At 36.9% G+C, this 27,437-nt stretch overlaps 2 protein-coding genes across 6 annotated transcripts in view; both read left to right on the top strand.

Annotated features, from left to right (window-relative positions):
* RYa-R (RYamide receptor) overlaps positions 1 to 27,437 on the top strand; it is a 417,850-nt gene that overhangs the window by 314,523 nt on the left and 75,890 nt on the right. The window lies entirely within an intron of this gene.
* TwdlT (TweedleT) lies at positions 15,351 to 19,162 on the top strand. Its single transcript, XM_067775573.1, has 2 exons — positions 15,351 to 16,027; positions 17,541 to 19,162. Exons 1-2 carry the CDS (start codon positions 15,658 to 15,660, stop codon positions 18,125 to 18,127), a joined length of 957 nt encoding a protein of 318 aa, XP_067631674.1. The 5' UTR covers positions 15,351 to 15,657; the 3' UTR covers positions 18,128 to 19,162.

Here is a 27,437-nt window from a genome sequence, read left to right on the forward strand (position 1 = left end):
ACTCATAATTGAATAAACTCATACTTGAATAAACTCAGCATCTGTCTTTACTAGACTCCGTTAGCATGATTGCGATCGAATGACCGAACAGGTTTTGCGTACGATTGTATTGATCAAACGAAGGCAAGCGGAGAATAAAATCAAAGCACCAGAATTTGTATTATTTAGTTCGGCAAAGAAACAGAATCGTAAGGAATGTTTATATGTATGTTTATATGTAGCTTGTCGCCGCGACGTAAGGGCAGAAGATCATGCAAATATTCAGATGCATAGAGTTTTCATATTTGCCTTTTCATTCCGATGAATGTAATCGCTGTTGAAGCAAACGAGCAAACGCCTGAATTGATTATATTCACGCAACCAAGAAGCTGGTAGATTTTAAATCAATGTCGTTTATGTTCGTTTATAGCAAGTCGGTTCACGTTGGATCATTGAACACGATCATGTTGCCGAATGTAATCGAACGTTGTTGTGTTCGATTTTTCCTTTTCTCTGACTTGTACACCATAAACGTTTTGTACGCACATATAACTATATGTAAATATTTATCTTTATGTTACAAAATGTGACGAATTTTCTTCCGATATCGCAGTCATTCATTCATTTCGCCATCCATTTGTAGTTGTGACGGATGTTTACTTCAGTTGTTAGGCTGAAATTTCAATCTGTCTTGTTGGAATTTTACTCCACTCGCGTGTCGTCCTGTGTTGTCACAGACAATTTATGAGCATATGGCAAAAAATCATGGAGGTAGAATTTAGGGTGCAAATGGTTTTATCACAAATGTTCCAAAAAATTTAAAATTTTATCTCGGTTTCCGATTATTATCCACAACAAAGCATGGGTACATCAAAATCAAGTTGGTAGATCTGGCTCTGCTTAGGGTGGCTGTAAACCTAGAAAGCCTTGTAGTACAAGGGGTATGCCTAAAAAGCCTCCTTAGAAATTGCCGGCGTTTGCAACAATGTATCTAAACGGGCGATCATGGATGGTCTTAATTACATTAAAGTACATAAATCCCGCCATAATCAGATGGATCGGCTGCATGTTTAATCGTATGGGTCCACGTAATCAATGGACAGGAGCACGCCACAGGGTGAGTTATTATCAAGTCTTAGGCTGGTCAGCAACCAACTATTCAGTGGGTGCAATGAGAGACCCATTATACTTACGGCTTCCATATCCGTGCCTTCCAATATTTAGCTTGTTGATGGATCGGTGGCTTCATGATATACATACTTGGGCATATAATGTCGGGTTGACCGCCAACGCGGAGAAGATTGAAAAGAGTCTTGTTAACTATGAGGTACAAGGTCCCAAATTGGACCAGGCCCAAGCAAGGAGATGATCACGCTGCTGGAGAAACCTTGCACTAAATATCTACGAATTATTCTATATCCGTAGATTGACCATTAATGTATGCATGTTAAAAGCCAGAAATAAGGATGTTATCAATATTGGTAGTGAGAATATTGCTAATTATCCTATCCGTTTGAGATAAATCAAAAGGGGACAGGAGTTGCAGGAAAGGCGGGCACAGAAGCGCGCGACAGCAAAATTTCTAAGATCATTTGCAAATCCTACGACGTTAGATTAATTCAGAAAATATCCATAACTCTAAAGGGTCAAAACTTAATGCTCACGATGGGCAAACTAATTGGCCACTGCTTTTTGGCATCACATGCTTAGAGCGAGCTGCAGGGAGAAACTGTTGAGCATGTCCTGCGGTCGCCAAGTCAAGACTCCAAGACAGCAATTAAGCTAGGTCCTAAAAAACGTCTAGGTTTTGGCAAGAGGACAGAGTAATTCTATAACATAAGTTCTTGCACCTGATTTGGGTTCTTATTGGTGGTCTTTATTGACCGTCCAGTTCATCCTTACCTAACCTCTCCAGGTTCTGGGGTAGTGTCTCGTTATGAGAGTCTCTCCCAGTCTTAGGAATCGAAATAGCTACCACACTCTCACCCGCACGTTAAGAACCTATTATCTGTAAAGAGTTAATAGATGTCCAACAGCCTTAAAAGGTTTAAAGCTTGTTAATCCTCACTTAACCTTCTTCCAGTTAAATGTGTATTTGTTGCAGGTACTTTTAATGCGTTGTGCATCTTGATTAGCTTGCTCGTCACATAACCCCACAGACCTTGCTTTTATACAGACAGCTTGGTGAATTTAAGATTAGATCTACCACCCATTTAATTTAGTTCGAATACAAAAGTTTGGCAAACGGTAGTTTTATCTTACCATTTTTTCCTAATAAATCATTCTTCACTTATAGGACGGAACTTCATAACTAAATTTCTAAACAATTTCCACAGTGTCGACAGGATCCGCTTTGTCTTTGTGCACAATGCCAAGAAGTAGCCGTGAAAACCCTTTCAATGAACTTAACATACAAATATTACTTATTGGTATGTTTTTATGTATATGAGAATGGGCCAATTTTTATTGAGTGATTTTCTTCCATGGACGCTCTCTAAGAAAACAAGCTTCATAGCGTGTCCTCTCAGCTTTTTGTAGCGATTAAGAAACTTCCCGAAAGCTTTGTGGGGTATTATCTATTATATTGTTCCCGTACGTTCCGCAAATTTTATCGGTGCTAGTTCCCAAAATATTCTAAGCAACTTAAACCGCGGAGGCATAGTTCCGTAGTATCGGTGGCCATATTTATCTTCCAAATACTTCTGTGCTTTGGTGGTGCATTGGCAGACAACGTCCTTAAAATTACATGCTTTCTAGAAACTAATCGGCGTAGCGAATGAGAAAAAGAATCGTGAAATGAAAGTGGTTCACATAGCAATAGTATGGTTTACCACCATATAGCTACAGCACCGCCACCACAGCTCTTAACCCAACATACCTTGGACAATTTTGGGTCATAGGCGTGACTTTGATACCATTTATATGTCCGACCTTTATTCCCATGTTGTAGAGAGCTTTTGTATCCATATCCTCATAAGGATTCGTCATAATGAAATACCTTGGACAATTTTGGGTCATAGGCGTGACTTTGATACCATTTATATGTCCGACCTTTATTCCCATGTTGTAGAGAGCTTTTGTATCCATATCCTCATAAGGATTCGTCATAATGTAATGACAGGTAATCAATGGAGTTTTTTGATAATTAAATACATATGTGCAAGTTGTCAGGTAGATCTACGATCACGCTGGCCAATAATTGCTATGCAAAAATATGTGTCACTAAGTTCGTTATTTTTTTCGATCTATTGCTAGATATCGCAAACCCGCAATCGTAGTAACCTGCGAACGAAGGCGTTGGCATACACAGACCATGTTGCTGTTTATAGCGGAGTCATAATTTCTTGTGACGCCTAGCAGCAAGTCACGGTTTTGCGTCATCTAAAAGTAGATAGCGATATGTATTAACATTGTCGCAGTTTATTGCTCTACTCTAACAATAGCAGTAAATGAGTTTGAGAGAGCTACTTTGGTAAGCGTGATTGTGAATTTTGATTGAGATCATAAGTATTGCTCTTTTATCATTTATTTTTTATATTTTCGGTCACAATCATTTATACCCTGCAAAAATTGTTGTATTACGTGTTCCATTTTCTTCATGTTGGAGTATTCCAACAATACTCCTTTGCAATGCGTTTGCGGACCACCATCAGCCGATCATTGCTCGTTTTTTAACGACCGTGATCACGACACGATGACGATCGAACAGAGTTTCCAAAAGTAAAATATTGCATACAAGTAACTTATAATAAAATTTTACTATGGCAACTCTGATAAAATGCAACCGCGCACTGGTGTTATGTATACATACTATAGTATAGAGAAACATTAGTTTCTTTATTCACGCAAATGCTAAATAACATAAGAATATTCGTAGTAAAATATATAAAAGTTGTATTGCCACTCTTCATTTACTTTCATTTTAAATTAAAATCACTCCGATAATTGTTTCCGACACAATTCCTCTTTAGTACTTTGGCATATGATCCTCTGTGGGTGCTCCATGGAGTAATACAGTGAAAGTACTTTGGAAAGTACTCTCACGTATGTACTCTATGAAATACTCACAAACAAAGCGAGAGTGGGATCACCTACTCCTCTCCTAGGGCATCGCAATGTTAATTGCAGCACATTTTTTGTATGAATACAGATTAGTTTTGGAATACTCCTATACTCCCAAAGGAGTATTCCTTACATTATTTATGGAGTACTCGCGTTTTTTGAAGGGTATATATCGCTTTGACTGAGAATTCACAGTGACAATGATTAAGTGTTTGATTTCCATGTTCGATATGATTCTGAATGAGACGCAGAAAAAATCACGGCCAGTAAGGCGACGCGATTTATTCGAAGTTGTCGCTGTGATTCACGGTTATATTTCTGCATCTAAGACAAAATTACATGGCCGGGAATATCTTTCAACTCTAAAAATTCACTCTCTCAGAAATAGGTGCTCTTCAAAATTAAGTAATAGATACTCGCTGACTTTCTATCTAAGAACTACATCTGAAAATTTTGTTTCATACAATATGACGCATTTTATTCAATAAACGTTTTATTTTTAAACCAGATCCCAGATTACATGAATAGATTGCCACTGCCATTGGGTAAATACTTTGCCGCGATTTTTGCACTGTTTTTTTGCTTTGCACAATTTTTATTTGCTTCAAGCAGTTTCCGCGGATTGGAGCTTTTTGGGTTGCTGACATTTATAAACAAGTTCAAATATACTTACAATAATAGTATTTATATATAATTATTTATTTTACTTCCACACGTTTGCGTTTTTTTTCTGCATGAAGTCTTGTAAATATATTTGGGTTAGCTATAAATTTCGTTTGAATTTGTTGAGGTTTATTGTTATCACTGTTTCGATGTTGTTACTAGTTTTTGTATTCACATTGCAGATCAATATTTATTTAAACAAAACACGCTTCATCTACTTTGTCGCCATCACTTCCGCTCCTTTAACATTTAATCTTCAGTCTTTAGCATTTATTGTTGCTCGATATTTATGTTCATTCAAACGGTCTCTTGTAGAAATGACAAATGCTCACTTATATGTGATTTTGTTACAGTGATTTAAATATTGCAGTAAATCGCAGCGACAGATATGAAGATGTAGCCGTGACTGACTAACTATGAATGCATATTCTTCTCTTCACAAATTCAATCACAGTTCTTGTCACGTGAACAATTAGCAATAAGTTGCGATTAGAACTACAAATGAGCTCAGGTTTTTTACTGCGACTAGGGAGCATTTAGCTTCTGTGAAGTTTTTTTGTAGGTCGCATCTAGTCAGCAGTATATAGCCAGTCAAATGATGGATTCGTTGATTCATGGGATCGCTGGTGATAGTTCTGCTGTGAAAAAAACTGCGATTTTGATTACTGCTTAGCCTAATTCTGACTTGTGGTTTGGATCATATAACTCTCTTTCCACTGTTCAGTCATAGTTACTAGCAAAAATGTTGCGACAACGTCACAATTCACACTGTCCTCCAAAGCCTGGGCAATCTACCACCTCTAGTGAGTTTGTGGTGGTGCTCTTTTGCAGAAACTTCTTTGTAGTTTTTGTACAATTTATACGTACTAGGGCTGTATTTGATGCATCGTGCATCTTTGTTTTCATCTGCATAGATTTACATCGATTTTTGGAACAAGAAAATCAGTTTAGGCTAAATTTAAATCAGAGATCACATCATTTTACGGCAGTTTTACTAAAGTTTAGAAAATGCATACAAGTCACAATTGAGTGTAAAGTATCGATACTTTTCCGACATCCTTAATAGGAAAATTGTTTTTCATTTCACCTCCTGATATTATTGTAACAGATGTGCTCTCTGCTGCAGTGTTGACATTGTACGGAAGTAATTGCTTTTTCCATGTCAATCGACGCAAACATGTTCGTGCCATTCCAATAAAGTATGTTTTATATTTATTTAGTACCTTTTATGGGAATATAATGGATTTCCCATAATGTCGTGATAATCACTCACGCACGCAAATTAAGTCATTCGCAGCAAGAAGCCTAAATTAAAGTGCACACTATGCGATTTATTCAATGTGAAAAACTAAAAATTTCCAAAATGTTAATTAGTTGAATATATTACCAGAACCGCTATTTTAAATAGAAAATACGGCATAGGGGACCAGCGCTTAATAAACGGTGGTGACGGTCGAGTATGGAAAATCGCCGTCGGTAGTAATAGTGCTTTCGTGGATTTTCTTAATTTAATTTTGATGTCCTTCAAACTCGAAAACGAAAACGAAACTCTTTCCTATAATTGGCAGCAGTTCTTCATAACAGCGAAACTATTTTCTGGATATTCCAATTTTTTATTAGGGAGCCAACAGTGAACGATATTGCGATGAAGACAATTAGTATATACTATGAAGACTTCTCACAATATGATCAACCCCCCAGGGTTTTGTGCACCTTTGTTGAAGATGTTGAAATTATTATGTATTCAAAAGCACAGTGGTATTACTGTTTAAACGGTTTTATTTCGCTTGACTCTGTGTAGCGGCCGGCCGGTCGACCGACGCGAATTTAAGTAACTTCCCGATAAGTTACAAGCTTCAAACTTGGAATATAGTTCAGAACCCGATGACAATGCAATAATAAGAAACAAATTCTGATAGGTGGCGCAGGTATCGAGGTTTTCAAAAAAATCATATTTGTGCTCCGATTAAGCTCGTATTTTGAACACATATTACATACAGAAATATAAATCGATTTGTGAAAAAAATTCCGCTAGTTGCGGCAAGAATCGAGATATTAAAAATAGTCGTATCTGTGGTCCGATTTGGCTCATATTTGTAACAAATATTACATAAAGTCCGCTAAAAATGACATTAAAATACTTTGGAGTTCGAGGACTTAGATTGTAACAAATTGTCAGGAAAGAGTCCTTGTAATAATAAGTCACTAAATGAACTAAACAGAATGAGAAATAATAGGAAATTAAGATTAAAAACTTGAAAATAAAATAACTAAAAAACATTTGTTTAAGTCATAAATCTAGGGCGTTCATCAGATAATTAAATAAAAGCGTTGGGCGCGTGAAATTTCTAAAAATGTAAGGCGTAGCATAACCTGATTAAGGTTCAGTTGGTCTTACTTATGACTATCAATAGAAACTTGGCGTGTTCAACGATTTTATTTAATTGTGTGATCAACTTAATTACTTAATTGCTTTTATATCTTATAAAAGTAACCTTCTAGCAGATCTCAACATGTTTAATTGAAAGAGATAATATGAACAAAATAACAAAATTTAGAGTGAGATATAAAGGGCGCTGCTCGCCAAGCGCAAGTGCGATTCCCACTTGTACTGTATACTTATGTATTACGCTTCTGCTGCGGATCATAGGAATTAAAAGAACCCTCCCACACTACAGTGCAGCATTGAAAATTGTCTGGCGCTTAGGAACAATGCTCGACACAACAAATCTGGATAACGAGCGCTTGGCATGGGTCCAATAGAAAGTAAATGTAGGACCAATGCAGTTCAAGAGTTTTTTCGCGATAAACCTTCGGTACAGCAACCAATATTTAGGAAGACACATCGCATGGTAGAATGATATTAACATTTTTTCTACGACTACTGAAGCTTCCAACGAAAAACCACATTTTCCACATCGTGAGCTGTTTAAGATAACTCATTGACTTGAAAGTTTCTTTATAGTAAATGTTTATGAATATATTTAAATTTACTTTCATACATTTAAGTGGTTGCTTTAATAGTATCGGTTACAATAACAGCAAAACTTTCTAACCTCATTCGACCTTGTACACTTTTGTAATGCACATTCTCAACGCAAAACAATTTCTACACAGCCGTCATTTATTATTAAGTGCATTCGAAGAAGTTGAAGTAGATATAAATAAATAACTAAGTAAGGAGATTCATCTGGCAAAGTTTTGAAATATTTTTGCTAGAAGTTTCTCTGGTAGCACTGAAATCTATTTAGCCTTCCAATGGGTTCAGTTTAATAAATAATCATTTATCTTAATTTTGCGCTCCTCTAACATTTATTTGATGCAATATTTCTTAAGTCATGAGGATATTTCTGATATCTCAGTATTATGTAATATACGTTCAACATCACAATCAAAATTTTGTTCAGCTACGCTCATTTTGCTTTGTGGATTAGTTGCACAACTTGCACGACCAACGTCAGTTAACTACCAAACCAGCCGCTTCTTCACTGTCCTTTTCGTTTTTTTTTCAAGGTGAAGCTGACTGGGACCATGCAGGAAGTTAAAGTTGTTTTTAATAATCGTCAGTAGTTGAAATTGAATTGTGGGAAATAAAATGAAATGTTTCATTCGAATGCATAAAAAACTTCTTTTGACACGCAAATAAAAGGGGAAGAGTACACAACTTTTATTTTTTATAGATGGTATGGAAAAAGCCGATCACAGTTGAAAATTGTATCGGGCTAAGATAGTAATTTTGCCTCCAAGCAACTGCAATAGAAAATAAATTTCAGTATATTGAGGCGTAAAGCAGGGCTTCTCTTTGGACAGTGGTCAGTCAGAACACCATTGACAACTGAGCATTAGTAAACAAATTAATTTCGGCAGATCGCATGTCACCCACTTACGGCCTGGAATGTTCTGAGTTCACCACAGCAGGATCACACCACAGCTAAGAACAGTGCTTTAACGGTCGATTGGCTACAAAACTAGATGTTAAATTATGTTTTTAATCCTGAAAACTTCCGCTTAGAAGAGGCTGTAGTGATCGAAAACACACAGGCCCCTAGATTAATCCCTCTTTCCAGTTCTCTTTAGAGAGAATGACTACATTGAAGATACCACAGGGGGATGTTGTTCTGCTTCGAATGAAGTCGTAGTTGGTAACCTTTTCTCGAACCTGATTAATGACCGAGCTGCGGCCGCCTCTTTAGCAGGCCCGAAATTACTGTTAGACACACGTTTGAGCAAAAAAGCTTCGCAATTACCAACAAGTTTAAGTGCGCTTTGTGTTTCACTCCTTTCAAATCTTCAGAACCGGATGGGTTACATCCTTATTACAGCAGCAGTTGAATCCTTATTATAACTTCAGTCCTATCCAGCATATACAAATCACCTACACTTCCTGGGAATCCCACCAACAAAATATTTTCGGAGCAGGGCTTTGCCAACGTTGTCCATGGCGCCCGTCGTCATCATCAATTGGCAATTAACCGCCTAAGCGATTTTGACCCTTTCGTAACATGTCACGCAATCTTTTCCTGTTTCGCAATAACTGACGGCAATTGAGAGCACCAAGGGAGGTCAAGTGTTCTCTACCTGTATCTTCCAATTCAGTGGAGCTCTATCCCTTCCTTTGCTTCCAAACTGCGGTATCGATTGCAAAGCCTTTAGGTTGTTATTCGCTGCACTATTGTCACATCTGCGTAAAACTCATATAGCTCATCACTTTACCTCCTACGATACTCAACGTCGACATCACGGACAGAACCACAAATCTTCCGAAGAACTTTTCTCTCGAACACCCCAAGAGCCATCTCATCTTTCGACACCATCCATGATTCGTAGTCATACATCAGGACACGTAAGACGAGCGACCTGTAGAGCGTGATTTTTGTTGGTCGAGAGGGGACTTTACTTTCCTTTCTAATTGCCCACTCAATTCCATGGAAGAAAATTCCGTCAAGAGGAAGATATGAGTCAGTTGTGGCCACAAGGGGATGCTCGCAAAGGCATCTTGTGGTCCCTTGGAAAAATGATCTTCTACTGGAAACACAAAAGTTAATGCAGGTGACTTAAAAATATACCTCCAGGTATGCATAAAGATTACAGGCCGAAGCGCATGCAAAAAAACCCGTGCACGATAGAATCCCTGTACTCGTCCCGACGCGCTTCGCTTTCCGCGGTCTTTGCTAATTTGAACATTTCTTTAACATGTCTTCTTAGAAGACTCAGCTCATTGCTCCACAATGGCGGCTTTGTTTTTCCTCTGAATCTTCCTAGAGGGCAAGCTTTTTTATACGAATTCATAAGCGTCCTTGTTTGGAATTCATTAGACTCCTCCAGTTTCTCCACATTGGCAACCTCTTTGGGTTGTCCCAGTTTTGTTTCTACATGTTTCTGGAATTTAGTCCAGTTCGTTGACCTAAGGTTTCTAAAGGTTCCTCCCTTCTCTACCCTCTTTAGGGGTATGCTGAAGCTGATATACGTATGGTCGGAGAAGGATGGTCTCTCAAGAACCATCCAATCATACCTTAATATATCACGTTCGGAGCTCATTGTAATATCCAAAACATTGCTGGATGTTGGACCAATATATGTAGGGATATTTCATTTGTTGGCTATCTGTAAATTGGTTTGCAGGATGTAACAAAATAGAGATTCGCCTCTCACATTCGTATCTGCTCCTCCCCACCAATTGGGGTGCGCATTTGCACCCGCGCCTATAACCAACCGCCCGTTGCGCCATTCATCCTGTACTGGCCTCTTGCACTCCATCGGTGGAATCTCCGCAGCGTGGGCCATGTATCAGGATGCCAGGATAAAAGCCTGCTTATTCCTTTGCTCAACGGCCACCACTACGAGGTCCTCAGTAGTGTTATTGGGCAGTATATATTAATGCAGCTGTTTCCTTACCATTACTACAGCCCGCACCCGTCTTTCCGTTTGCGCGTAGAACGCCAAATCCGCGCGCGCTAAGTAGAGAAACCTTTCTTCCCGATGAGAGCCATGGCTCCTGGATCAGCGCCACGTCAAACGAACCCTCCTCTAGGATTAGGAGGAGTTCACCTTACGGTGTTGGAGGTTTATCTGTAGGACTCGCAGCACCATTGGGCTCTTTGTCCCCCTCCAGCACCCTCGTCGTGACGTCGTCGTCCTCCCCTTGCCCTTTTGGGAGTATTCGTGGCCCCTTCAGCCTCTCGTAACTGTTGTGCCGGGTGTACTTCTGTGCGACTCGCAGCACCATTTGGCTGTTCGTCCTCTTCTAACACCTTCGCGGTGACATCGGCTACCTCCACCTGTCTTTTTTCCCTTAGGCTTTTAAGGTCCTTTTCGACTTCACCCACTTCTAGCGTTTTAGGATTTTTATCAATTTGGGAAATTGAATATTTTTTAATTACATCGAATATTATTCCTAAACGCAAATAATTTGTAATTTAAAATAACTGTAACATAGAACTTCATATTTAAAATTTATTTCTTCATTTAAACGTTTTACATTAAAATGTATGTCAATAGTTTTCACTAAATTAATTAAAACATTTAATTATAAACACTTGAACTTTTTTGTTCAAACATTCAATACGCTTATTTCATTGATACTCCTGCTAATCAATTTAGAAACTTCAGCACGTTCACGTAGCCGACAGCTAACATAACAGACTGAATATAAAATCATAAAATACATGAGCCATGTGCTGCACTGCGTAAGCAAATTTTGTTGAAGGCGAGAGTAACGACTGCTTATTTCACTCACCAACGTAAACGATGCTTACTCACTCGCGTTTTTTAGTACCACATGAAGGAGAGTGAGAGTGATAACCCACAAATTAATGGCTTTAAGCTGCTAACTGTTAGCTGAACTTGTTTTGCTTTCTTGTTTTTTTGCAACAAACGACCTCCGTAATTTGCTTTGTTGGCTTACAAATTGTTGTTGAGAATAGCGAATCAGACGAAGGCTAACTTGATGCATAAAGACTTTCGCTGCATGCAGAGCACGAAAGTTGTATCAAAAGTAGCTATATTTTATTTATTTTAAGTTTACTACTTGTGTGCATAAACCAAATGCTCTGCTACGCTAACTTCTGCAGCATTCTCTCGCGTAGCATTTTGGTCAGTTTTGTACTTTTTTTTGCTTTATTATTTAAGCTTACTGATGTTACCGTTGCTGCTGCTGGTTGATGCAGATGTTGCTGTTTGTTGCTTAGCCACTACACCGGGCTGCTTCTTCTTCTTCTTCGGTCAGTATTTGCCTCTTTGTTTGCTTTTGTTGAGTGTTGGAGCATCAACAAAGCCGCCTGTGGGAACTAAATTGTTGAATTGTAACTCATGCTTGGTTTTACTTACGTCTTACTTCTTTTCTTTTTGTGCTTTAATTTGTATTTTTTATTGTTCTTTTATTTTGCATTTGTTGCCTGTATGTAGTGGCATAGTGTTTTAGCGCCTTCTTGTTTGTTTTATGCTTTTTGCACACTTTTGCATTTTTGTTTGATTTTTGTTTTCCATTGTGCTGGTTGGCTTGCATAAAATGCCGTAATATGTTGATTGTGCGGTAATTTTAGTTGTAGGTTTTACTCACATTTTGCTAAACTTTTTTCTTTCTTTTGCTTTCATTGCTTTGGTGTTTTTACTTGAGGTGTTATATGAGCATGACGATGAATAAATAATTCATGTACTTGTATGTTTGTATGTATGTATGTGCGAGTGAGGGGGTATGAATAAAATGAATGTGCCAGAATCTTCCAAAAACTAATCATAAGTACTTCCGTCCTCTTGAATTGCTTTCGAAAATAATAGGCTGAAAAAACTTAGACTATAATACCTTACTAAGTGATCTATACACGGCATTTTCAAGGTCAAGTTAAACTTTTTTCAAGTGAAAGGAAATTTTTTTCAACTTAAGTGAAACTTTTTTCAAACCAATAGGAAACTTTTTTTTCTAAATAAAAATTTTTTCAGATCAAGTGACATTTTTTCTAATCAAATAAAGCCTCACGTAAAAATGCATTCAATTTATTCTCAGATAGCGTATCGTTGAATAAAAGTTGGATGTCTGATATTCTCTACTCAGAAGTCTATAAAAGAAGCTATCACGGTAAACTTTTAATTGCAAAATAGTTTTTCGGAGTAAAAGCATGTTTCAAAACCTGTAGATCTCATTAGACAAACAAAGTTTTATTTGATTTGAAAAATGTTTAATTGGAAATAAAAAAACTTGATTTGAAAACTGTTTCACTTGGAATGAAAAAAGATTAATTTGAAATGATGGACCTGCAAATGCTTTCACGGCAATGGCCTACACATATCTACGTATATAATTTGTTTGCATTTTATGGGGCCTTGGGCCGAGGAATTAGGAGGTAAATTAAAATTTTCTTTTTTCTCTCTAAAGCGCTGCACCACCTTCACGTCTTCATCAGGGTGTCTGATAATTTTGTTTTAAAAATAATTTATTTACAATTATATTTAATCAATATTTTATGTCGTTTTCCCAAGTTTTGCCTGTCGTCGGTTTGAGTATTTTGTTTTTATTCTCTTGTCTATTCTTTTGTCCCATCTACAACATGGATGTTCAACTCTTGCGTGTGTAACAGCGCTAATGTGTAACAACAACAACAGCAACAAATGCCTGCCTTCTATATTGATATTAACCTTCTCCATACTCGATCCCCGACAGCCGATTCTCTCAAGTAACTTGGAATATTTGTCCGAAATAGGGAAATAATTTGTATAGAACTTCATTTGATCTGTTGCGAATCGCTCCAAAAATGTTATCCTCCTTTCAATTGAACTTATCTTCTCTCACTTAATCCGGAAAGGTGTTCAACTTAATTCTTGATTTAAAACTCAACACAGGAAGGGCTCTGTTGCAAGAATATAGGCTCAAGTATCTCAGGTTACGCCTTATTCAAGAGTGCATGGAGAGTGTTTTAAGGCGATGCCAGTGCAATTACAACTTCTCCAACCCAATTGTAAACGTCGCCTACCGGTGGCGGATCCAGTTCATTAAGTAGCCGAGGCTCTCGTACCAGATAGATCAATAATGTTCGGCAAAAGACTATCATTATCGTTAAAACTGCACAAATATTTAGGAGTCTTCTTATCGCTGTAAAAAGACGTAGTAAGAAATGTGCAGAAATAAGATTAAAAAAGAAAAATCAAAAAGAATGAATTTTAGATAACAAGGGTATATTCTCACGCAACCTTGACTTATTTAATATTAAATGTGAGTGGTGCAAAGATGGCATACACACACAAAACTCTTGTACGAAGGAAAGCTTTTTGTCGAATGTTACATAATTCCAGAACTACAGCGTCATGGAAAAAAGATTGATTCAATCCCTGGGTTGGGCAAAACAATGTCTAAGGGTACATATCAGCTTTGGATAATAAATAAACATGATAAAACAATCCGAAGTCAAATAATAGGCTACCGCAATATTTAGTACTAGAGTTTGATAATAAAGGCGCTTAAGTTTACAGTATTCGCTGGGCTTTGCGGACTCCAAATTTGTTACGGCAGGGGGAGTGATGGGGTGGGAAGACTTAGAAAAGGTTCCACGTGCTCTTATTATATCGGACTTGAGATAGTAAAGTTATGTACTACTTAAGATGAAAGTACTTTGAGTATATTTGTAGCTCCCACAACAAAAGTAAAAACAAGAATCATAGGTTACATTTTTTAATTCAATGATTATTGGTTGTAATATAGTTTATGTTACTATAATTTATTTGCTGGTATTGCAGAAAATTTATTTTATTTAACAAAACTTTAAACTTACAATTTTTCTCCAATATCAATTACAAAACTTTATTTAATTTAATTTAATTATTTTTTTATTTTACTTAATTAGATTATTTTTTATGTAATTTATTTATAAGTGAATTTGAAGTGTTTTACTTAATTCAGTTAAACCATTTGTATATTATTTTATTAAATTGAATTTAGTTAAATAAAAATTAAGTTAATTTTTTTGAAGTTGTCTTATTTTATTTTGATTTATTTTAATTTGATTTGCTATGATTGGATTTAATTTTACTTAATTATGCCTGATGAGTTTTAAATATTATGCATCAATACTTGGTCTGTTTGTTGTTGGTGTTAAACAACAACTTTCATCCCCATACTGTCACACCATACCTTAAGCTGCTGTCATCACAACAACAACATATCAGCTGCGCTGTGACTGCAGGTAACTTTGGATTACGTTTGCGATCTTCATCAATAGCAACGCTGAACGTGCTCAACAAGCAACACAACGTGAGTGCCAAACGAAGTTGGGCGCCAAAAACAACTACAGCTCTCCAACTGAGTCAGCTGACTCAAATGATGACAACTTGTTACAGGGGTTGGCGAGTTGAGCGCTTGCAGCAAGCAAGCAACAGTTACAACTGTCTTCGGTGCATCGTTTCTCATTTTGAACCTTAGCCGGTCACACTACAAAAAAAAAAAAAATATATATATAAAGACAAAAATAAAAAAACAAGTAGCCTACGACCAACGCTATTATTCGGTATCGCATCACAATACACCAATACATACAAACATTGATTGTGCATACATACGTATGTATGTGAGTTAGCTGAAGATGTTGCTGTCAATTGTGGTGTCTGAAATTTTTTGTATAAATTGCTCAAGTCTCTGTGTTGCATCGTCAGTACAGCATTTGATTTAGTTTAATAAACAACATCAATAGCAACGAAAAGTGTTAAATTAAAACAGAACTTTCCATCCTTCTATCCCCACTATTCACTATTTTTTCATAACCAAATATAAATAATTTAATCAACCACAGTGAAACACATTACTCATACGCACCGTTGATTTAAAAAGGATTACATATACGGTACGAGTGTGTGTGTGTGTCTGTATAAGTGTTTTAGCGCAGTGAAAAGTGTTCGATAATTTTCGGTTAATAAAATATAACGTTGTACGTCGTGTCCGTGAGTTCGGTTTAACGCGTTTGCATCAAAATGAAAACCTTCATCTTGTTATCCTGTATAGCGCTGGCGGCAGCTAGGCCAGAAGCGGGCTATGCTTATAATAGGCCCGGTGGTGGTGGTGGCTCCGGCGGTGGATTTGGCGGTAGCTCTGGAGGTGGATTCGGTGGTAGCTCTGGAGGTGGATTTGGTGGTAGCTCTGGAGGTGGATTTGGTGGTAGCTCTGGAGGTGGATTTGGCGGCGGTTCAGGCGGCTTCGGTGGTGGTGGCGGTAGCCTAGGAGGTTTTGGTGGAGGACTCGGCGGCGGTGGCGGCGGCGGATTTAGTGGCGGTGCTGGTGGTGGTGGCGGTTTCGGCGGTGGTGGTTTCGGAGGAGGCGCTAGCGGTGGCGGTTTCGGAGGAGGTGTGTAAGGTTTTAAAGAAGAGTGTGTTTTTTTTTAAATCGCAAATTTTTATAAGAAGCCAGTTTCAAAACTTTTTTCTTTAAGTTTCGGTAAAAAGTGTTGAAATGCACTTGCAATTAAATACAAGTAATTGAAAGTAGTCTGAAGTTATTTCAACTATCATTAACCTTAAAAAGAGTAATCGCAATTACTTGAAAATAATTAACAGTTTCAAAAACACTTTAAGTCTCGAAAGCTCTAAAAAGATATCAAAAGTGCCTGCACGCAATTTAGAGCATCAAAAGCATTAAAGTAGCTAAAGTAAACAAAATACTTAATTTGAAAACAGCTTAAAATCTCAAAAGCATCGAAAATTAATCAAAATTACTTGAAAGATAATTTGAATACCGAGAACTGTAACATAAATTAATCAAGTTTACAGTTTGAATCAAAACTACTTGAAAGGGTTTTAGAGCGTCAAAACATTTAGTAGTTGTAGAAGTAAAATAATTAAAATTACTACAACAGTAAATGAAAGTAAGAAAAAGTTCTTGCAAACAGCTTAAGGCTTAAAACCATTCAAAAGTAATCGAAAGTAATTTAATAGTACAGTATATTCAAGTAAGGAAAGGTAATTGAAAGTAATCAAAAGTATTTGAAAGCGGCTTAGAGCCTCGACAACTTTTAAAAAATTTTGAAATTATTTTAAAGTAATTAAAAGTCCCAAAAACATGAAAAGAAGACCTACTTTAAAGTAACTAAAAGTTTAAAATTTTTTAAAAGTATTCAAAAGTAGTTGAAAGAATATCAAAAGTTTTTAAAAAATTAAAAGAGTCTCAAAACATTACAGTAACTAAAAGTAATCAAATTTACATGAAAGTAATTTAAAGTCGGAAAAGCATTAAAAAGTATTTTTAAGTATTGAAGGTAATTTTAAAAGAGATAAAAATTCAAATTGATTTCAAGTATCTGAAATCAAATGAAAGAAGGAGACTACGAAGTAGCTGTAAGTATTTCCAAGGTTTTTCAAGTAATTTGAAGTCTCCAACAACATCAAAGTAGTTATTATACTAAATTTCGCTTGACTAGAATTAAAAGTTTTTACATTTGAAAACAAACATTTTTTAAAGTATAATTTTTGGAACGTCAACGCTATAAGCAGAAAGTAATTTAATGCTATTTAAAGTACTTCAATTTAATTTTAAGTAACTTAATATTTTTGAAAGTGAATAATGTTACTCGGATGAAATCAAGAAATACGAATATTGTTGAAGTAACTGAAGTATTTAAAGCCTTCAAAACAATTTAAATAATTGAAAGTAATTGAAATAGCGTAAAAATAATGAAAGTATTTTTTAAAGTAAACTTTAGTTTTTGAAGATATTAAAGCAGTTAAAATTAATTAAATGTATTTAAAATAAATCAAAAGTATTTTGATATAATAAAAGTAATCAAAATCAAAGACTTTGTAATAGCCACTAGCCGTTTCAAAATTATAAAACCTAATACCTTTTTTTCTTCTCCTCTACACAGGTTCCGGTGGTGGCGGCTTCGGCGGCGGTGGTGGTGGCACCACGCTTGTGCAGAAACATATCTACGTGCACGTTCCTCCACCAGAGCAAGAAGAAATTCGTCAACGTCCCAACATCCCGATCGGTCAAGCGCAAAAGCATTATAAGATCATCTTCATTAAGGCACCATCTCCACCCAGTTACCAAGCACCCGTCATTCCAGTGCAACCACAAAACGAAGAAAAGACATTGGTTTATGTATTGGTTAAGAAACCCGAAGATCAGCAAGATATTATTATACCTACACCAGCGCCTACACAACCCTCCAAACCGGAAGTATACTTCATCAAATACAAAACTCAAAAAGAGGGAGGCGGTGGTGGCGGCGGCGCTGGTATCGGAGGAGGTAGCGGTGGTGGTTTTGGTACTGGTATTGGCGGCGGTCTTGGCGGTGGTTTGGGTGGTGGAATCGGTGGTGGCAGCGGTGGTCTCGGCGGCGGTATCGGAGGCGGTGATGGCGGTTACTCCGGTGGTGGCGGCAGCGGTGGTGGCGATATCTCAGCGCCATCATCCAACTACGGACCACCTGGCAAATCCGGACCATACTAGACACACATCGATGATTGAAATGCGAAAGAAGACGAGCAAAAACAGTGAAATGTTTATATGAAGACTATAGCAAATTGATGAATAAAAAAATTTTAACGAAAATACGACAAACTACGTGTCAGAACCAAACGAAAATGGTGCTAAACGAAATTCGTTGCAGCGATGATTATAGCTAAAGTTGCCGGCTAGTCTTGTTAACCGATAACATGCACGTTATTTGTTAAATTTTTATTTTTTTTTTTAATTTTATTTTTTTTTTAACACAAAAATATGTCGTGACCATACGAAACCGTTAAGAAAGCAAACGAAACGCAGATAAAACCGAAAAGTAAACAAAAATAAACAAAACAATAATTGCATTATATGCGAAGAATGCTGTGAATAAACAATAAGCCAGGCCAGCGTTGAACTGTCTGGCAAGCGACCTTAACTTTGACGTCACCAGCACAAATTGCAGCAGCAGTAGACACACCCACCTCGATTGAGAATGCAGTAGCGCTGCGCAAAATGTCAAATGTCTGCGGTCGTTACCTTGCCCCATCACCCACAACTCAATCGTGCTCATACTCATCGTTCTACAACTCTCCAGCTCTATCTCCATCCCACTACTGAGCTCCTTGCGCTCTCTAAACTACATCAGCACGCAAACTCTATACATTTTGTATTGCATCTTGTTCTCTAAGATCAATTAACAATATGTGCGTGTGATCTTTTGTATATAAGCCATTTCCATATATATCTAACTGTTAATGTGTATATGTATTGATCTTTTTGTTGTAAATGCGTATATGTATTGTATAATAATAATAATTAATAATTTTTGTTTTAGTTATAAGTGTGATGCGTTGATTAAGTTAATGAAAAAAATAACAACCCTCATTAAATCCATATAAAGCGCTATTAATGATTACGTTTATGTATCGTTTATTGATAGGCGCAAAGCCCATAATAATATTTAATTATAGTTTGTGAAATATGTATTAAATTTTAAGTAAATGTATATTTAATGCACAGCATAAAAAAAAACGGTGACAAAATTTTCAAAAAAAAAAAAAAAAAAAATCTTTTTAATTGAACTGAATTTGGCGAAGGATATGAATGAAAGAAATTGATGTTCTGGACATGGTCTTTAGTTAAGCTTGATTTTGTTGCAGATAAAAAAAAATTCCACAAAAATGAATTTTAAGCAAGGATTTTGCAAGCAAGGAAGAGCTATAGATTGGTAGCTTTGGGAGATAGACTTATGTAAATACATAAGGAAAATTAGTACGATTTGCATGGTGATATACCTATTTTCTCTTAATATCAGAAAGTCTAAGGGCTGTTTTCTCATTAGAACTTTTAAATATATCTGCCATATAAACACAAATTTTTAAAAAAAGAAGGCAATTGGGAAAGACTTCACAACAGGCATGACGTAGCTGAATGCGTTTACAACCATTTCAACTATCGTAGGGGTGCGAGTTCGACTCCCACTCCCGGGAGAAAAGGCTTTGAAGAGATTTACAAGGTATAATCGAAACAGCTGTCGCCTTGTCCGTCCTGATGTCACGTTGTTTAAATTTTTCCCAAATTATTAAATAAATTATAAAAACACAAATTTTGTTTACAAAAATATTTCTATTGTGTAGATCAACTTTGAATTTAACGACCCTTACGTAACTGAAGCACCTTTTACAACATTAGTTAGGGCAGTATTAGAATATGGCTCAGTAATCTGGAATCCACGTTATCAAGTCAATGCAGACAGTATCGAATCAATACAAAAACAATTTTTACAATTTGCCTTAAGAAATTTTCAATTGGACTCTTTATATAATCTTCCACCTTATACTAATCGATTAAAGCTTATCAATCTTCCAACTTTTGCTAGTCGAAAGAAAATGCATGGTGTAATATTTATGACAAAGCCTTTAAATGTATCAATTTCAAACCCATTTCTTCTGAACGAAGTAAGCTTTTGTGTTCCCTCTCGGACATCGAGACGCTTCAAACCTCTTCTGCTGAAACAATGTAGAACGAACTTCGAACTAAATGAATCTTTTCGTTGTTTATGCCAAGATTATAACTCTCACTCAAACACATTTAAAAGCTCGGACTCCATTTTTTCTATAAAAAAGACAGTTCTCACTACTCTTAATAATTAATGTATAAAACGCTTGCGTCTGTTCTCTTTAAGCATTACGCTTGGCTGATGATATATTTTCTGTAGCTGAGCAGTCTCAGATCTCGACGCTTGCCAAACCGCTGTCCATCAAGGACTCGGAAAAAATAAAAGTTTTTATATACACATATGTATATATGTACATCGATCGCATGAACAGGATTATCCTGATTTCATTGGGCCACTGGAAGGCAGCACGCTGCAACAACGTCCATTAGAAAAAAATAAGCTTCGCTTCTATTAAGTTCCGCCAAATTGTTTACACTTTTTTTTAGTTCTTCCTACTCAAACTAAGTCAGGTATTTTGAAACCATAAAACCCTTTATAATATTAGCTATTGAAGTCAATTTACTTTTTGTGTGTTCTACACAAAAGGTTGGCAAACTTGTTAGCTCATTGATTGCATGACCAATAGTGGAATTCTCTGACCGCATTTCATACCCAATTTCCACGCAAACATCGTAAATGATGTAAAGAAGTTAAAGGGAACTTCAAAACTAAGTTACGAAAGATATTTGTACAAAAAGTGAAGGTGTTAAAAATATATTTATTGATGGTATATTTATACGCTGAAACTGGCTTCGTAGCGTATAAAAAGTAGAAAACGAAATGAAATGAAAATCGACATACATTTACTGCACTTTTCACTTTGGTGTCATTTAGTTAGTAGTTGTTGTAAAGAAATATTTTTAAAATTTTACGAAGTGCTTAAGAATTTAACAAAAAATATGTTCATAATGTATGGACATACCTACTATTTTAATATAAATATATGTGACCCGGTCTATGAAAAGGTGGCTTATGACTAAAAAAAAAAATTACTACTACTAAGGAACTGAAGAAATGCATTGTTTATCTTTAACAGCTGTTTCTCGCAATTTCTATTTTGAGTCATAAGCCACCTTTTCATAGACCGAGTCACATATATGTATGCTACGTAGTGTTTGTGACTAAACCCTTCTAAAGGACTGGTCCGATTTTGAGAAATTTTGTACGTGTATTCAACTGGACTTGATGATGCCTTGGGTTTACAACTTTATTCGTTTAAAATTGTATATTTCCAGGAACCAGCGACCGACCTATTTCAAAAAAAAAAAAAATGACTTGTATTGGTGTGTTCCGTGAAATTTGGTACATGGGTACGTCTTTGACTAGCTTATAGTTTGAGAACCCTTTCTTTCCGAGAAGTGGAGCAAAGACCGATCTCCTACAAAAAAGCAAATTTTTGATGCGATTTTCATTCTAGGAAGTTGACCAGGTGCTGATCTATTGTGGTAAATCGTATAAATTTTGCGATTTGTTTTAGATTTGCCTACTGTGATGGAGTTAACCTGACTAAGCTACCTCTGACGAGGTCCTGTACGTGACGAAGCGTGCATGCTAGCTAAAACCAGGTCTGAGCTCGCCGGGTTGGGGTGGTCCTTGCTTGTCACATGTGTACAGGGGTCAACCTAACACACAAAAGAAATTCATGCACATATTTGAATAGAACCAGGCAAAATAAATCTAAACACTTTAACCCCGAAAATCCCTAAAGATAAGACAGACAACCGGAAACGGAATAAACCGGTGATGCAGCCGATCGAACCCGGGAAGCAATAAAGCCGCTTCCTTTCTCTCCTCCTACCCAACCATGAGAAATATTTTTTTTTTTTGACGTTAATCCCTAAACCCAACCATGAGAAATATTTTTTTTTTTTGACGTTAATCCCTAAACCCAACCATACCTAAAGAAGACCTAGATCACCTCACATCCCTTTTAAATAAAAAAAGTTAGCACCGATTCATTTTAAAATGTTACAATTCATTTACATATTTATTCAAGTTTTATATGTACGTATATAAATGTTGCTTTAATTTAGTCAAATCGCTGAACAATATTTCAGAGGTTTTAAATTAACATTTTCGAGCATCCCTAATACATTCGGGATATTTATCAACATTTATAAATTAAGTTACATACATACGCATTACGCTATGCATTCCTAATTTCCAATTTTAAACAGAAACAGAACTAATGAATATGTTATAATGTATGTATGTAATTCTAATTGGAATCGAAGAAAGAAAAAAAAATACCTCAAAGAGAAAAAAAAAACTTTAGTAGTGGCAACGACAAATAGTTATAACTATGCCGATAGTTATAAAATAGAAGGAGAGTATCGCGAGCACTCTCTTATGTATGTGCAAAAACTTAAATTTCTTTACTTTACTTCCCTCCATACGCGACTCTATTTCCACAAACGCATTGTAAATGAAAAGCAAAATTAAGATAGAATCAGTTAAAGAGTACTTACCATGACCTCCAACGTTGTCAGCAGGCGCCCGTGAGTTCCGTTGCTAGATAAATGAATAGGTAAATTCTCTCTTCTCTCACAAGTTTTAACTTTACTTTGAATTCTTATTAGAATTTTGCGCGTTTTCTTTTACTAATCACATATATGTATATGCGTAAATTCTCGTTGCAACCAGAAAATGACAATACCCTATCTCATGGGGGGTTTTTTTTCTTTTTTTTTTTTTCTCTTTTTTTTGAACAGGTCTAAGCTTTCATTAGTTAATTCTCATTTAATTAAGTAGGTATATATATATATATATATGTATATATATTTTCTTTTATATTTTCTTTATTATTGCTATCAGTTACATTGTTTTTAAGTTCTATCTTTTTACAAGGAACCCACCAATCGTTGATTAAAAACTAAAATACCTACAATTCGCTTTGCTAGTGGAAAGCATGGCGCTACCAAATTAGGGTTTCTTGTTTAATTTTAAACGTAATTTACTCTTAAACATAATTAGGGAGTATATTGCAAGATAACCCCTTTTGAGAAATCAACACAAAATTAATTTGGATGTGAAAGAAGAAACAACTTTATATTAAATACATTTGTCTTGTTAATTGCTCCTAACTTTACTTTACAGATTTAGACGTTGCCAAATAATCATTTTATGGTGGATTTTAAAAAAACTGAGTTACCTCCTTTTGATAGGGAGCGTCTCATGAAATCACCTTGAAATAGCAATATTTTATAGTAATATATAGGTATTTGGTTTTAAGACCCAATATTACGAATTTTATATAAGAAACTTTATTGTATTTTTACTCCTATGCCCTTTGCTTTCGTTCGCTTAAGTTAATTTAGTCAAATTTCCATTTTTTTTTCTTCTATACCCATGTATTTATATACTTATATGCATTTGTGCACATGTTTAGATGCCGAGGAATATATTCACTTTCATAGCGGAAAATAAGTTAAAGTGTTTTTGTTTCGATAATTGTAAACTTTTACTGAAAATTATATTAAATTTTTAATTGTTTCCGCTTTTTTTTCTGTTGCTGTTGTGGTCTTTCTACATTTTCATTTTCTTTTATGTACACTTATATCAATATAGGTTTTTAGGTAACATTAAGGTAATGTTAAGACAACTTTTAGGGTAGTTTAAGTTAAATTTAAATTAGCCTTTTAGTTTTAGGTTCACATTAAATTAGTTTGTAAGCTAGTCTTAAAATCGCCCAAACAACTAAAACCTGAGGGAACTCTTGGGTGGCACGTGGTTCTGTCCGTAGACTGATGAAATTTGTCCATTTCGCTGCTTCAGGAACGCCGAGGAACTCCTTTCCAGCACTAGGGATTAATTATTACTTTTAATAGCCGCGGTTTATTATTTTTTCTTCCGTTTTATTAAAAATTTTTTTCTTAAGAATTATTTTTTTTTTCGTTTACCAATGACCGCGTTACTTGGTGACCATGCACCGTGGACAATAAAAAAATTAACTCACGAGAACGTCTTTACAGCTTCATATCTCCAACCAGAAAGAAGGAGATCAATTTTGCGGAAATCGATCGTGCTCTCCTCTATATCTCCTCCTTTCTCAAACCCATCATGCACGCAGTTAGACCGTTTGCCACAGGTGTTGCCACTCAATTATGTTTTGTAACTTTAACCATATGACGGCCAATGAAGCTAACTACCTACCTTTCTGATTTAGGACACACCTATGAATATTTCTATCAGAAAAGGTTTTCAAAAACTAAGCCGCGCTCACAAATCAGGTTCCGGGTAAACTATGTGGAGCATATATTTTGCACGGGAGCTGAAAAGGGCGGTAAATTAGCATGGCTGCATATCCTTCGCATGATATGTACCTAAGATCTTCCCGTCTAAGTCTTCCAAAACATAGTATGACGAACCCAGCTTTTCTCGAACCCTAGCCCTGAGAAATGTTTTCGAAAGCTTTGAATTAAATTGCTTCGCCATATTGCTTTGTGCAAAGTTCCTACGTAAAATCTCTTGCCCTGATTCGTATGTTATTTCCCGTGACCGTAGGTTATAATGATATTCATTGCGATCATGTGCTCTTTTCAGGTTTTGCCTAACAATATCTCGAATATCCAAAAGTTTGTCGGTACGTGTTTGATTGGTTTCTGCTATGCCCTCAGTGGTCATTTCAATATTCTTCAAAAGTTCATAAGAATCGCCGTGCATCACCATATGTTGACCAAATAAAACAAAATAAGGACTATAACCTATCGATTGGTGGAAGGAGTTCCGAAGTGCCGCATTTATGCTGCTAAGGTGGCAGTCCCATTCTCGCTGATCGCTTTGTATGTACGCCCTCAAGGCCGCATTTATGGAGCGATTCAAGCGCTCTGAAGCGTTGCTCTGAGGCGAATACACCGCAGTCAGCGTATGCTTGACCCCACACTTTGTCAAAAACGCATCGAACTCCTTCGACCGAAACTGACTACCATTGTCGCTTACCACAAATTCCGGTACACCAAACACATCAAAGACTTGCTCCTTCATAAACCTTACAATTGCACTTGTCGTGAACTTCTTTAAGGGGCACAGGAAACTGAATTTAGATAGGTGATCCAAAACAACCAGAATGCCTATAAATCCATTTTTCGATCTGGGAAAAGGACCGATTATATCAACATATAGGCGTTGAAATATCCGTTCTACGGGTTTAATCTTTCCCATTGGTGGACGTAAAACATTGGTAGGGTACTTCGTCATTTTACACACCTGACAGTTGTTCACATATTCTTTCACTGATCGGTATAAACCGGGCCAATAGAAGTAACGACGCACCCTTTCTACCGTTTTAGTTACACCTCCATGTGCGCTAGTGGGAATGTCATGCGCCTGCTTCAAAACCTCTGTTCGAAGAGATTTGGGAACAACCAATTTCCATGTAGCATTCTCCTCAACCGAATCGCCGGAATAGAACTCAGTACGATGATAAATGAATTTATCTGAGATTTTGAAGTCGGGATACTTTTCTGAATTCTCTAACAATTTCACCTTCAGTTCAACATACTCTGGTTCATCAAACGCTTCTGAAGCTAGATCGATGTCTGGTGCATAATCTATCTCAATGACCGCAACTATCTCATCCTCGCAGTGAACGCGTGAAAGAGCGTCGGGTACAACATTAGCACTGCCTTTCCTGTGCTCAATAGTGAAATGAAACCCCTGAAACTTTAACGCCCACCTGGCCAAACGTCCACTTAAGTCGGTTTGGTTCATCAACCAGCGCAAACTCGCATGATCAGTTATTACTGTAAATTGTTGCCCTTCCACATACGCTCGGAACTTTTTAATAGCCAGTACTGCCGCCAAACACTCACGTTCTGTCACGGAATAATTTTGTTGAGCCTTATTTAACTTTTGTGACATATACGCAATGGGTATCTCTACGCCTTCATCATTCTCTTGCGCTAGAACGGCACCCACGCCATGATCGCTAGCGTCGCATTGAATAATGAACGGTTTTTTAAAGTTAGGATTGGCTAAGAAAGGTGCAGTCGTAAGCTTGTCTCTAATGTCGTCAAAAGACCGTTGCGCTTCGTCTGACCAGGTAAAAGTCTTTGCCTTTTTCAGCAGTTCGGTCAAGGAATGCGTTACCTCAGCAAAATTGCGAATGAACCTTCTATACCAGCCTACCATGCCCAAAAATCTGCGAAGTTGCTTCACAGTTTTTGGTACCGGGTAGTCTGCTATAGCTGATACTTTTTCAATGTCTGTCTTTAGTGTTCCTTTCCCAACAACGTAGCCTAGGTAGCGCACCTCGTTTAAGCAAAACTTGCTTTTTGCGATATATATCGTAAGACCAGCTTTGCGGATGTGAGCGGCAACTTCTCTAAGTAACTTAATGTGATCTTCGAAACTCTCGGACAGCAGAAGCAGATCGTCTAAGTAAACGAAAACATTCTCTTTAAGATTGTATGGGATAACGCGATCCATCAACCTACACATCGTTTGGGGTGCATTGCACAGGCCGAACGGCATCACAGTGTATTGGTATAGTGGTCGATTTGGCACTGTGAAAGCCGTTTTTTCGCGAGAATTCATTTCCAGAGGGATCTGCCAGAAGGCATCTTTCAGGTCCAGACTAGAAATGAATTCCGCTCGTGGTAACCTGGACAATATACCCTCGATGTGTGGCAGAGGATACGCGTCTTTCACTGTAAGAGCATTAAGCTTTCTACTGTCTAAGCAAAGTCGCACCTTTCCAGGTTTACGGACTAAAACCACTGGTGAAGGCCACGGACTATTGGACTCCTCTATAACCCCAAGCGATAGCATACGGTCGATTTCGTCGCACATCAGTTTCTCTACTGCAGGCGAAATCGGAAAATGCCGTTGCTTGACGGGTTTAGATTCACCAACATCGATGGCATGCTCCACCAGTGAGGTTTTGCCGAGACCGTGTACTTCAAAACTTGGAAAACATGCTATAGCAGAGTTAAGGATAGATTCCTGTTGGCAATTTAAAGCGTGTCTATTGGGAACTGATCCACCTATACTAACTTCGCTAATAACATTTACTGCGATCTTAAATGCCTTCCAAAAGTCTATTCCAAGGTATAGATTTTGAACCAGAGAAGGGATTAAATAAAATTCGATCAGATGCGACTCAGACTTGTACGTCACGTTGAGTTTTATTATACCCGCCACATCTTGTCTAGAACCGTCTGCTGTTCGAACACATGACCGTATCCTTTTAACGCCTTTGTCTTCAGCTAATAGCTCAGTTGCTAAATCAGCACCGATACAACTAACTGGCGCTCCTGAATCAAGCAATCCAAGGTAGGTTTTATTAAAAATAGTTACTGAAGCATATGGTCTAAGATC

This window comes from Eurosta solidaginis, chromosome 1, assembly GCF_040869045.1.
Source record: "Eurosta solidaginis isolate ZX-2024a chromosome 1, ASM4086904v1, whole genome shotgun sequence".
Lineage (NCBI taxonomy): Eukaryota > Metazoa > Arthropoda > Insecta > Diptera > Tephritidae > Eurosta > Eurosta solidaginis.